Genomic DNA, 12,981 nt, shown 5'->3' on the forward strand with positions numbered 1-12,981 from the left:
GTCATACTGAGCTGCAGCTGTCCTGCCCACATGACTCCATGACTCCACGTACAACACATCCCTTATCAATTTATTCTGTGAAACCTGGAGATTCTGTTTTGATGACTTATATGAAACAGGGCAAACCAAGGGCAAATAGCACAGTCCAAGACTAAATACCTTTAGGCAGTCCCTATTTACTAGCTTTGCCTTTTGAGCCATGTGTGTGGTTCTGGCATTAACTTTCTCCAAGACCTTCAAGGCTATGCTCTCTCCTCCCACGTCTAACATGCAGCCCACGTATTTCACTGATGTCCTTGTGTACTTGCCTCCAAGCTCCAGGTTGAAACTTTGCTCAGCTTAATACCAAATACAATGCATTCTGATTGTGGCTGTTGTTTAACTTATGTTGTGGCTCAGTGGGTCACTCTCTCTTAACTGTGCGGTCAGTGTTTGAACTTTTGTTTGCATCAGTCTGAATAGCCTATACCTAGACTGTATTGATCCAAACACCTGCACTGGCCCTGATCTGGAGCCTGTAGATCACCTCGGGAAATCCTTACTTGAACTTTCATTTCATTTGTGTAGATAATCAATTATTTTCATTTATTTGTCATTATAGTCTTCAGGTGTCCAACAGTCTGAAACCAAAAGATTTTCAGCTTATAATAAAAGAGACAGAACAAAAAAAAATCAGCAATCAGTAGAGAGAGAGAACGTTATTTTGATTGAAAATTACTTAATTGATTATAACTACTAGGAATACTACTACTAGGAATTTGTTTTGATTTTGTGTGTGTAATTATTCAGGATTCAGCGTCAGAGTTTCAATAAAAATACCTTGAAAGCATTGTGTAATTGTCTTTACTTTGATAGTAATTGTTACAGAAAATTAAATAATCAAACATGTATATTCATATGCTGAGCTGAGACATCTATTGATGTGCCTTAATTTACCTTTCATAAAACTCTGCAATAAAATGTTATTGTTTTGAATTATGCAAATTCTCTGCAGCAAAATATTTTGAGCCACAGATGGATTCGAAGGGCTTAAGAGATTGTCCTCTACACCTAAACGCGAGCGCGTGATATACTTATGGCCAATAGCGGGATTTTGGTGGCGCTGTTTTCCCTTTTTTGGTAAATGTAAGGAGATCAGGACAGACAGCGAAGCATCTGTACCAGCAGCAAACATATTTTATCAAGTAGTGAGATACATCAAAACGTCTCTGGTTACATTTAGGCTTCTTAGATATTTACACATATGTTCAGAGAAAACACAATTTAAAATCTACTATTGTCCATTTGTTAACTGTAAATCAACTGTTTGCTGCTGCAGTTATCATTTTGTCAGGTGGATGAAAAATGGAGGAGGTCTGGTTAAAACAATAAATTGTATATAAAAATGGCGTTTTTGTGTTGCCATTGCTGTCAGTCTTTAAGGTGAGAGTGTGTTATCAACACATCACTAGTGTAGTGAATCATAAAAACAGCTTAAACAAAAAACATTAACAATTCACTATGCTTGTTTATTTCTTGTGTGCTTTTGTCCCCCTACAGTCTGAAGTGGCATACATATTTATAATACAAACGCCTCAGAGGACTTGGAGGATCGTATATTGCTGGTGAGGGATTAAGCAAATAATTAAGCTACAACAAACCAATATCCATATTATTTTATTAATAAAAGAAAATAAACAGAGAAGTATTATTACGTATACAGCTGGTCCAGAGACCTGCCGCCTAGGGTACAATTTCAAGCGTCTGGCTCCGAGCAAGGGATGCATAACCATTTACACAGTCTAGGTTTCTATGTTTTCGGGAACAGAGATCCTCTATATTTATATATGTGTATATATATATATATATATATATATATTTATATATATATATAGAGAGAGAGAGAGAGAGAGAGAGAGAGCGATAAACAATAATAGTAATAATAATAGTTCTAAAGTAATAAGTAACATGCTACAAAATATATTAAATTAAATTGAACCAAATATGTGACCATGCATTTAATGTGTCACAAAGATATTGTTGCTTGTAATCCTCCGATTTCAAAATAGTGTCTGAGGAGCAGTAGCCTACACAGTTTATTCAGAATATAACAATCACATTTCCCCATATTGAAAAGCAGCCTGGTGTGAATCAGGATCCAGATTAGCAAGCATCAGTTTTTAAATGATTTAAACTTTGAAATAGTCTATTTTAAAATGTATTTAGGATGGCCAAATTAAAATACATGAGGAGGAGCAGCAAAGCAAGAAGCTCTTCATTGATAAAAGCCTCAGCTAAATGAATAAATGTATGGAAAGATCAAATCTCTGGGCTTTATGATTTACAGCCATGTTGTCACATTAACAAAAATCTTGTTATTATTGTTTTTCACATGGTTGAATGTGTTTCCTCTGATTCACTTTGGCCAAAAGCATCAATTAACTAAGGTAGTCCAAACTAAAAGCAATGAATACAATCCAATATTTATCTAATATGAGATTAATTACACTAAGGTTCTTTTTTAGTAACAGCATTATTTAAAATACTATTTATATATTAGATTTCTTAAAATGTAAAGTAAAAAATGTAATTCAATATTTATACATACAAATAATAAAGATGTGCTGGATTATCATTATCAGAACATTTAAAAACATGCATAGTTCACTCTACATGGACAGCAAACTAACCTTTATAACCACATTACAAATAAATATCTATATGCAATATGTGACTTATCAGGAATTGATGTTCTGCATTATTTAAAAAAATACATTTATTATTTTTGTGTAAGTTTTATTATAAAATTGTTAGACCAACGTGAAAATAATTCAACAAGATAATCAAAAGGAATCATTCTTGTCTTTAAGATGGCTGCTAAAGATGTAGGAGGAGTTTGGCACCGCCCAGCGGAACTCGCGCCTTCTGTCCTCTTCTACGTCCGCAGATAAGATGTAAAAAGCGCGTGTCGCCCTTTAAGTTCACCTGTTTGTTCAACGAGTAAAGCTGAAAGATGAGCGGAAGAGGCAAAGGAGGAAAGGGACTCGGTAAAGGAGGCGCTAAGCGTCACCGTAAAGTGCTCCGTGATAACATCCAGGGAATCACCAAACCCGCCATCCGCCGTCTGGCTCGCCGCGGCGGAGTGAAGCGGATCTCCGGTCTGATCTACGAGGAGACCCGCGGGGTGCTCAAGGTCTTCCTGGAGAACGTCATCCGCGACGCCGTCACCTACACCGAGCACGCCAAGAGGAAGACCGTCACCGCCATGGACGTGGTGTACGCTCTGAAGAGGCAGGGCCGCACCCTGTACGGCTTCGGAGGCTAGACCCGGTCCAGACCCGGTCCAGACCCACTGAAACACAAAGGCCCTTTTAAGGGCCGCACACCTCATCTAAAGAGATGATTTCTTAATTTATAAACTGCTACACTGTGAATCCAGAAAATTCCACAAAATGGGGATTCCAAGTGCTAATGATTTAAATAGACTCAAAACTGCTATTGCAAAGGGATGAGGAAACTAAATTACAAAATGAGTTCCCACAACAAAGAACCACCTACAATATCACATTTACATACAGGCTATGTATGCCTTGCCTCTGTCTCCTAGTGCTGCTCTTGGTGGGAACTGTTGGGCTTCTGTAAATATCATCACAGAGTTTGGTCTAGACCTGCTCTTTTATGAAAAGCGCTGTGAGATAACTGTTGTTGCGCTATATAAATAAAATTGAATTAAAATGCCAAGTCTAACATACTAGAGAAGAACTGGGCTGAAGTGTTTGTCAGTGATAAAATCGAACTGTTTGCAGAGTCTGGTGACCTTCATCTGTGCATGAGACAGCAGAGTAAACGCAAACATTTGGCTCAGACCATCATTACTGTAGCACTGCTGCAAATGGGAAGTATGCATTTAATGATGATTCAGCATGCTGTTCTAGGACGACGTGTGCAATTTAAATTACATCAGTTTACAACCACTTATTAGAGTAGAGTGATTTTAAGTATTTTTCACAATCCATACTAAAGTATCATTAACGCAGCTGCTGTCCTGGAGAGAAATGTCACAATTTGAGGTGATTGCATTATCAGAATCTGTCTTCCTGTCACTGTTAATCAAACGCATTTAAATACAAAACAATTCAATGGTAAATTATAAACATATTTGAGTTATCTAAAAGGTCACATTATGTAGGACTCATTACACAATATTAGCTTTGTTGCTCAGTAGGTTTCTACAGAATAGTACCCATTAGTTAGAAATACCTACAGAATATCTTTATTTTAAAGTCCCACATTGTAACCCACTTATATCCTAATATCACATCTTGTTCCCTTGTACCTACAGGAACATATCAGTACTGAATTACAGCCCTACCCATGTGGATATGATCAATATTAGAATTACAGCCTACCAAACTCTTTCAGGCACACAGTGTGTAACTTCAGTACATTTACTCATTAAGCACTTTATTAAGAATTTTCTTGAATGGCACCTTTTTCTTCTGCCCACTACTTATCAGGGAGGAATATTGTACTTCACTACAATTATTTGAGATCTTTATTAATAGTTACTTAGGTATTAAAAGTTTTGTTATAATTTAAACTACCCAATAGTTTTTACAAGCAGAGCTGAAATGATTGGTGTTTGAAATGATTAGTTGTTTGATAGAAAATAATTTGGCAGCTATATTTAAGTTAAGCTAATAGGCCAAAGTTTTCATGGTTAAACTTCACATATGTGAGTATTTGCTGCTTTTTTCTTTATCGATTTACCTTTATTTGTACTATTTTTGAGGTTTTGACTCTCAGTTGGACATGAAAAGCATTGTGAAATTGCCGCTTTGGGCTCTGGGTGGTATTTCTTACTATTTTCAGATTTTTTACAAACCAAACAACCAGGTTAACCCATAATGAAAATAATTGCTGTTTGCAGCCGATACAAAATATTTGAAAATGAGCTCCTGCTTTTACACGAATACATGATAAATAATAACAATAATACAGGAATATATAATAATCTAACAGTCACAGGACATATTTCATAGTGTGATATTAGTACTTTTAGTGAATTAAAGTATCTGAATACTTTCTCCACCGCTAAAATAAATAAACTTAAATCTGTGTTACTGTGTTTATCTGTTGACCTTCACATCTTTATTCACTTCTCACAGAGATGTTTAATTATTTCTTGTGTGGCGCATGCGCAGTCTTGTTTAAATCTCAGCCAATCCTGTACGAGGAACAGCACAGTGTCATTTGCATCAAGCGCATATAAATGTTCCGCCTCATCGCTTCAGACTTATTCGTTGAGAACTACTACGAAGTTGAAGATGCCTGATCCAGTTAAGGCTCCGAAGAAGGGCTCAAAGAAAGCCGTCTCTAAGAGCGTCTCCAAGACCGGCAAGAAGAAGAGGAAGACCAGGAAGGAGAGCTACGCCATCTACGTGTACAAGGTCCTGAAGCAGGTCCACCCCGACACCGGCATCTCGTCCAAGGCCATGCTGATCATGAACTCGTTCGTGAGCGACATCTTTGAGCGCATCGCCGGCGAGTCCTCCCGTCTGGCTCACTACAACAAGCGCTCCACCATCACCTCCAGGGAGATCCAGACCGCCGTCCGCCTGCTGCTGCCCGGTGAGCTGGCCAAGCACGCCGTGTCTGAAGGCACCAAGGCCGTGACCAAGTACACCAGCTCCAAGTAAACCCGCTGCTACACCCAGCAACACAAAGGCCCTTTTCAGGGCCACCCACTGCTTCAACTCAGAGCTGCCTTCCTCATGATTCACTTGATTATACAACTACTACGTCTCTCTCAACTCAAAAGGTGTGAATCACATCACAAGCTGACCTGCACCATTTCCTCTATATTTTGCCTACATACTCCCTGTAACGCTTGATTTTCCTAACGTGTCTCCTACTAAAACGGTCTGCAGGTTGTTTTCAGTTCAGAAGTTTCACATTGTGCAATACAGATAAATCAACTGAAGAAAGTTGAAAAACGTGAGAGATTGTTGTCAGAATCAGATCTTCCAGCCAGTTAAATAAAGTTTCTCCCCGTCGGGGAATCGAACCCCGGTCTTCCGCGTGACAGGCGGAGATACTGTCCACTATACTAACGAGGAAGGTGCAACATTCTGTCCTCGAGGCAAACCAGCTGCTGAAAATGATTCATCAGCAACATCTGTGTGTTTTTTTACCACCAGGTGATGCTGTTTCCTCTCCTGTCTGTTCATGGAGCTGCTGAAGGAGAATTACCAACTGAATCTGATGAAGTCCTGTGTGCACGTTACTCTTTATAACAGTCACTCTTCTCCCCAACTATGACCCTGCTGTAAACCACATTATCTTTGTTTTTATTTATTAAGCTATATGACATTTCATTCATCAGGATTTCATTATGCTGTAGAACAATATTATCTGTGTTACAAACAGAGAAAGAGGTTTCCACACCAGCTGAAGCAGATTACGGTGAGATATGATCACTCTGTGTGGCAGAAGACAGAAACATTCATTATTGTTATCTGCAGTAACAGGATCGCATGATTTCAACCTGACGATCATTATCAGAGGTGCTGAAATTAATATCTGTGTGGATTTCTGGTGATTTCTGAGTGTTTTCAGTTAGTTTTGTTTTCGTGTCTGTCATCCTAACGTACAGTCCCAAAGGGGCGGTTCCTTTGTCTGAAGGGATATTAAATCAAACAAATGATGAATTTTCATTAAATGATGACGTTAGTCAATGATTAAAAGATCACATCTACCTTTGAAGATTTCACTTATTCCCACAATTTCGTCGCAAAAAACTGACCCAAATCTTTACAACTTTTATTGCAGTTTTATAGAAAAGCGGCCAAAAAGTCTGACATGTTCGAGCGGAACAATCAGTAAAAATGCCCGCAGAATCCTGGAGGGACCGAATATCAAGTCTTGTCTCTTCACAGCCCTGCTAGTCGTCGTGTCCTACAGAATATCAAGGCAGCTGAAACCGAGTTCTTATTTTGGATGATATAAATAAATCTGATGGTGGATTTTGAACCTGTGTGTTATTTACTTCAGTGCTGTTCATACTGTTATATTGTAGATACTGGATACCAAATCCACATACTTCAAGTCATTACTCCTGCACAAAATACGTATTTATTCCTGCATCCTTTGCACTCTGATTACTGCACTATTTGTCAATATGTCTATATTGTTTTTGTTCATAGTGTGTATCTGTGTTGTCTACACTGAAGTCTGTGTCTGATTTTATTTTATTATTGGGGTTTTGTATTTTTGTATGAGTAAGCACATCGTGAGCAATCCACAGTCAAAAAAAAACTATTTCATTTTTTTAAGTAAAGTCTTTTAAACCATTTAATTTTATGAGTAAGACATTTATCCAAAATATGAATCAAGTTTATTATGTACAGAGAAAAAAAAGTTGCATATCAGTTTTTGGCTCAAATCTAAACCAAAAGGAAAAAGCATGAAAATACAAACCTTTCTCTTTTATCAGCTGTTACACCAACCAGATGTTATTTTTTACACCAAACAGGAACTCTTTACAGACACTTAAATGTAGGTTACATTTGGAATTAGAGATTAAAAACCACCATTTATTTCAATTTGTACAAAAGAGGTTTGATCCATCTTGAAATGTATGTTCAGGGGAAAGGAAATAATTTGAGCTTCCTTGATATTTTGATTGATATCTACTGATTATACTTTTGTTTAAATGATGGTGATGTTGATACATGACAACTAAATGGAATAAACTTTTTACTGTTTGGAATTAAGAGAAACAAATTGGATTGTACTTTCTCTAAGTGATTTCTACAAAACTAATGATCTATTTAACCTAATATTATTTAAATTGACTTCACTTTCTGTTTAATGGTTTAAAGCACAAAAGTAGCTAGTAGTACTACTAAATGTACTAATTTCGCTGATTAGTAAGCTTTTATTACTTTAGTAATTTTAGTAAAATGTAGATACTTGTGTAATTTTCCTTCAGTTCTGGATTTTACTTGTGATATTGATCATTTGGATTCTTCCAACACTCCCAGTTTGCAGCATGACCTGTAAACCCAGCTGGTAATGTTGGACCTGGACCTTTTGAGTTTGAAAACGTGCTTATTATTAGGCTCCGGTGCTAAATTATTGCATTAGAGAAATCAAGGACAACTTTCCAGTCTAGTCCTCCCTCCTTCTTTTGTGTAGTGTTGTTTTTCTCTATGTGGCACTTTCACTCTTTCCTTTGTGGAGCCAAAACTCGCTACGCCTATACTCATAGAATCTGGGGTTACAATACGTAACCAACGATTACCGACCTGAGGTAACTTTTTTCAAGGTTGTGGAGAAGTGAAACACGACACAAGCTCTAACATATAGATTTTGAATTCATGGTTTGTTGTGATCTTTATCAGGAGTTTATGAATGTAGATGTTGTGACACTCACTGATGTATTTTTGTGAGTCTGGGTCCAGGACAGACACCAATAGTCTCTGCTGGGTCTCCATCTGAAAGCTTTGGGAACTCCTGCTCTTTTACTTTGCTCATCACACCAGCGTGTCGTCAGAATCAGAAAGAGCCGAACATAATATTTTATATGGACGAGGAATTTGCTTTGACTTCACATGACACAGTCTCTTAGTTTAAGTAAAACTGGTCGTTACTTTATTTATGATGCTCATCTTGTGATTTTGCTCTTGTGCTTCTATTTTTATTTCCATAATTATTATGTTTTATAAACTTCAGATCAATTTTTTTTTTTTTTACTTATTTACTTCTGTATCTCATCTTATCTTGAAATGTGGAAAAACTTTGTTAATGTAACTTTAGTCTCCAAAAGTTTTGAAGATGTAATATTTCTAACATGTTGTTTTCAATCTAAAATCATTGTTTCTTTCTTGGCCAGCTGCTGTGGATGATTGGTCAGTTTGAATTTTTCTTTTGGCCAATAGCAGCTCCTCTCGGCCTGGACCAATCAGCGCCGTCGTCGCGCCCGCTCTTCCTTTATAAAGCCGCTGCTCGCAGCCTGTCGGGATTCTTCTTTATCTGTGAACACGGACAAGTTAGCGAGACTGAAATGGCCAGAACCAAGCAGACCGCGCGTAAATCCACCGGAGGAAAAGCTCCCAGGAAGCAGCTGGCCACCAAGGCTGCCCGTAAGAGCGCCCCGGCCACCGGCGGAGTGAAGAAGCCCCACCGCTACAGGCCCGGTACCGTGGCTCTCCGAGAGATCCGCCGCTACCAGAAGTCCACCGAGCTGCTGATCCGCAAGCTGCCCTTCCAGCGCCTGGTGAGGGAGATCGCTCAGGACTTCAAGACCGACCTGCGCTTCCAGAGCTCCGCCGTCATGGCTCTGCAGGAGGCCAGCGAGGCTTACCTGGTCGGCCTCTTCGAGGACACCAACCTGTGCGCCATCCACGCCAAGAGGGTCACCATCATGCCCAAAGACATCCAGCTGGCCCGACGCATCCGCGGAGAGAGGGCTTAAACCCCCCCCACACCTCTTTACACCACAACGGCTCTTTTAAGAGCCTCCTCACTAAAGCTCAAGAGCTCCTTCCTCTGATCATGTTCATGAAAACCACTATATATTACTGTTCAAACACCTAATGATCACAGCAAGAAAATGTATCTTCTTATTTACAGAAATTCAATATTTCATCAACAAGTTCAAGTAAGCTGAAATCAGCAATTATGACTTTATGGAAGCCACATGTGAGGAAGCCTCTGTGCTTTAATAAAAAGCTGCCTCAGACAACATGTAGTACTCAGGAGCTCCTTCCTCTAATGATCATGTATTTGTTTCCTAAGTTAAACTGAACACCTGTAAGTGAAAATGCAGTAACAAATTCATGACATGTGAACAGAATAAGGTTGACAAACGTCTAAAGAATCTGTTTCCTGAAGGGAAATTGTCACTACATGTCAAGGTAGTGTGTATAGTAAACTGGTATCTACAACTTTAATGGACCAAGTACTAGTGAATAAGGACGATGTTGTACAGTCAGACTCAGGAGGTACGTTGAGCTGCAGACACACGTAAACTGATGGTTGATGATGAAGCCTCGCTAAATTTGAGTAAATTGTAAAAAGGATCTGGTGGATAAACTGTTTATCATGAAACATGAGCAGGAAGTGTGTCTTTAGTTTGAGATGTGTGGCTCTTAAAAGAGCCGTTGTGTTTGTGGTTGTTGTTGTTTACTTCTTGGCGGGCTTCTCGGTCTTCTTGGGCAGCAGGACCGCCTGGATGTTGGGCAGCACGCCGCCCTGAGCGATGGTGACTCCGCCCAGCAGCTTGTTGAGCTCCTCGTCGTTGCGGACGGCCAGCTGCAGGTGACGGGGGATGATCCTGGTCTTCTTGTTGTCGCGGGCGGCGTTTCCGGCCAGCTCCAGGATCTCAGCGGTCAGGTACTCCAGCACCGCCGCCAGGTACACGGGGGCTCCGGCACCGACGCGCTGGGCGTAGTTTCCTTTACGCAGCAGCCTGTGGACACGACCGACGGGGAACTGCAGCCCGGCGCGGGAGGAGCGGGTCTTGGCCTTTGCTCTGGCTTTGCCTCCGGTTTTACCTCTTCCAGACATTTTGCGCGTTGATTCTTTCGAGTACGAGAAAGTTTTGTCCTACAAGCCGCCGAAACCACATATATATGTGTAAGAGCTGCTCCCTGATTGGCCAGAGTGAGCGTGCCGATGATCACCCAATCAGAAAAGGGTTTACGTCAAGTCCCGGTATTAACCACAAAACTTCCGGTTCACTCTGCATGGGATTTCAAAATAAAATGTAATTGTAGCGTTTGTTCCGTTATTATTAATATTTCAGTCTCTAAGTCACAGCCTTGTTTTTCTTATTGTTCAAAGAAAATAATCTGTCACAGAGTCACTGCTGATCTTAATTCAGTTGTTCTATATATATAATGTGCTGTGCTTGTATTTGTTTTTGTGACATTGTGTCGTCACAAAAATGAAAACAATGAATAGAAGAAAAGAATCCTGAAAACAGTGCTAATATGCTTTATTGGTTGTGAATTATATTTAAAATAAACACGGCAATGTAACTTCACAGACTGTTCAAGTGCGGAGTTGTTGTAAACGTTGGCTAACACAGCTAAAGTTACAGCTATAATGCTGATGTTACAATGTGTGAAAGCTAACATTCAAATTGTTTGGCCAATTTTTATGTAATTATTTATTGTGTGGTTGTGGACTGATAACAACGTTGGTTACGTATTGTAACCCCAGATTCTATGAGTATAGGCGTAGCCCTCTAAGAGCTGTCGCTATTGGGTTCATCCCCGCGCGCATGCGCAGTCCTGAAGATTTCTTTCGCGCCCATGTGCCGTGCACGGGCCTCTCTCAGGTCCGCAATTTAGGTATATAATACCGGCGAGACCAGAGATCTGCTCCCCTTTTTTCTTCAGCGCTGCATAGCAGTCATTCGGAGAGCAGAGTAGCATCTAAAGAGCAATTTTCCTGACTAAAGAGCTTTTCCTATGGCTACTCACCGCTCTACCGCTGAGGTCCGCCGCTCGGAAGGAGTCCGCCTCTGCCCGTCCTGCCACGCCGGCTACATCATGGGGTTTGATCTCCACGCCCGCTGCGAGACCTGCCTCGGTCCCCAGCACGCTGGCCTGGCTCTGACTCCCCGGGCCTCGTGCCCCTACTGCGCACAGCTGCCCGTGGAGGAGAAGCGACGGCGGGTCGACGCCTTCGCGGCCCTGCAGGAGGAGGAGGACGACGAAGCTAGCTGGGCTAAGCCAGTTAGCTTCACGGCGGACCTCGCCGGCGGGACTGCTGGCGATGCAGAGCTCGAGTCCTCTGACTCTGCTCCCTCCATTGCTGGCTCCCCGCCAGGCTCTCCCCTCTTCCCGCTGGAAGACCTGGAGTTTGACTTGGATGAGAAGGCGGCGTCGCTGGCTCCTGCTCCACTTCCGCCTTCCAGCTTGCCGTCCTGCGGGGCTCTCTTCCGGGATCTCCCCGACATAATCAAGACGGCTGCTGAGCGCAAGGGCGTGCCGATACCTGCTGAGCCTCCTGCACCTGCTCCTAGCGCCATGCTCGGCGACATCTACCAGCCAGAGCAAGCGTCCAAACAGGTTCCTGTGTGGCCCCTTTTCCCCCCGCTTCAGCCTTTTCTCTCCGAAGCGGGGGCCGAGCCTGGGAAGCTGAAGGCGCCGGTGGCGAGGTACGTCAACTTCACGAAGGTTGAGGGCCTCACTGACCGTGGGTTTCCCTCTGTTCCACCTCTGGAGCCCAGCCTGGCAGCCATCCTGCTGCCTAAAGCCACCTTTTTCGGCAGGAGGGTACTGTGAGCTGGTGTGTTAATGCTTATGACCGCTGGGGGTCCAGTGGGCATTGACTACATCTGGCTTCGCCCTTATCCCAATAGCGACAGCTCTTAGAGGGCGAAGCCTATACGAAATAGAACGTTGGTTACGTATTGTAACCCCAGATTCTATGAGTATAGGCGTAGCCCTCTAAGCTGCGGGCCCGACTGGTCCCACCAGCGTCGGCTGAAGAAAAAAAGCTGACCTCTTGGGAGCAGATCTCTGGTCTCGCCGGTATTATATACCTAAATTGCGGACCTGAGAGAGGCCCGTGCACGGCACATGGGCGCGAAAGAAATCTTCAGGACTGCGCATGCGCGCGGGGATGAACCCAATAGCGACAGCTCTTAGAGGGCGAAGCCTATACAAAATAGAAGTTACAGTTATTTAGATATTTATACAGACGGGTCCAAAGATGAAGAGGACAAGTTAGGAATAAAAATAATATATTCCAAAAAGAAATGTAAGCACTGGGAAAAGATTGCCTGATCAGGTGTCAGTGTACACGGCAGCGATGTAGCAGCCCTTTACAGTAGTCAAAATATCAAATCTAATACAGAAGATGTATCAGTAATCCAAAATTTATTTAGATTACAGAGGCTTTAGATAGATGTGGTACTAGTGGACTAGAAGGAATAAGAGAGGAGCGTTTTAACCAGACTAAGGTTTAAATAAATAAAACATTGTT

General features: G+C 41.5%; 3 protein-coding genes across 3 annotated transcripts; 2 read left to right on the forward strand and 1 right to left on the reverse strand.

Annotated features, from left to right (window-relative positions):
- Positions 1–2,981: 2,981 nt before the first annotated feature.
- Positions 2,982–9,545, forward strand: LOC119895537. Its single transcript, XM_038708713.1, has 3 exons — positions 2,982–3,299; positions 5,320–5,674; positions 8,866–9,545. Exons 1-3 carry the CDS (start codon positions 2,993–2,995, stop codon positions 9,455–9,457), a joined length of 1,254 nt encoding a protein of 417 aa, XP_038564641.1. The 5' UTR covers positions 2,982–2,992; the 3' UTR covers positions 9,458–9,545.
- Positions 5,284–7,011, forward strand: LOC119894951 (histone H2B 1/2-like). Its single transcript, XM_038707672.1, has 2 exons — positions 5,284–5,800; positions 6,180–7,011. Exon 1 carries the CDS (start codon positions 5,307–5,309, stop codon positions 5,676–5,678), a length of 372 nt encoding a protein of 123 aa, XP_038563600.1. The 5' UTR covers positions 5,284–5,306; the 3' UTR covers positions 5,679–5,800; positions 6,180–7,011.
- A 137-nt stretch (positions 9,546–9,682) lies between the features above and the next one.
- On the reverse strand, positions 9,683–10,579 carry LOC119894947 (histone H2A-like). Its single transcript, XM_038707669.1, has one exon. It carries the CDS (start codon positions 10,549–10,551, stop codon positions 10,168–10,170), a length of 384 nt encoding a protein of 127 aa, XP_038563597.1. The 5' UTR covers positions 10,552–10,579; the 3' UTR covers positions 9,683–10,167.
- Positions 10,580–12,981: the final 2,402 nt, after the last annotated feature.

The sequence above is a fragment of the Micropterus salmoides genome, unplaced genomic scaffold (assembly GCF_014851395.1).
Source record: "Micropterus salmoides isolate LMB-PRFRI ecotype aquatic unplaced genomic scaffold, ASM1485139v1 Ms_hic_scaffold_9, whole genome shotgun sequence".
NCBI classification, from domain to species: Eukaryota; Metazoa; Chordata; class Actinopteri; order Centrarchiformes; family Centrarchidae; genus Micropterus; species Micropterus salmoides.

Coding starts and splice junctions, on each gene's coding strand:
- LOC119894951 (XM_038707672.1), top strand. CDS start 5,307: ATGCCTGATCCAGTTAAGGCTCCGAAGAAGGGCTCAAAGAAAGCCGTC.
- LOC119894947 (XM_038707669.1), bottom strand. CDS start 10,551: ATGTCTGGAAGAGGTAAAACCGGAGGCAAAGCCAGAGCAAAGGCCAAG.
- LOC119895537 (XM_038708713.1), top strand. CDS start 2,993: ATGAGCGGAAGAGGCAAAGGAGGAAAGGGACTCGGTAAAGGAGGCGCT. Junction 3,300..5,319: donor CACCCTGTACGGCTTCGGAG/GCTAGACCCGGT, acceptor TGCCTGATCCAG/TTAAGGCTCCGAAGAAGGGC. Junction 5,675..8,865: donor ACCAAGTACACCAGCTCCAA/GTAAACCCGCTG, acceptor TCATTGTTTCTT/TCTTGGCCAGCTGCTGTGGA.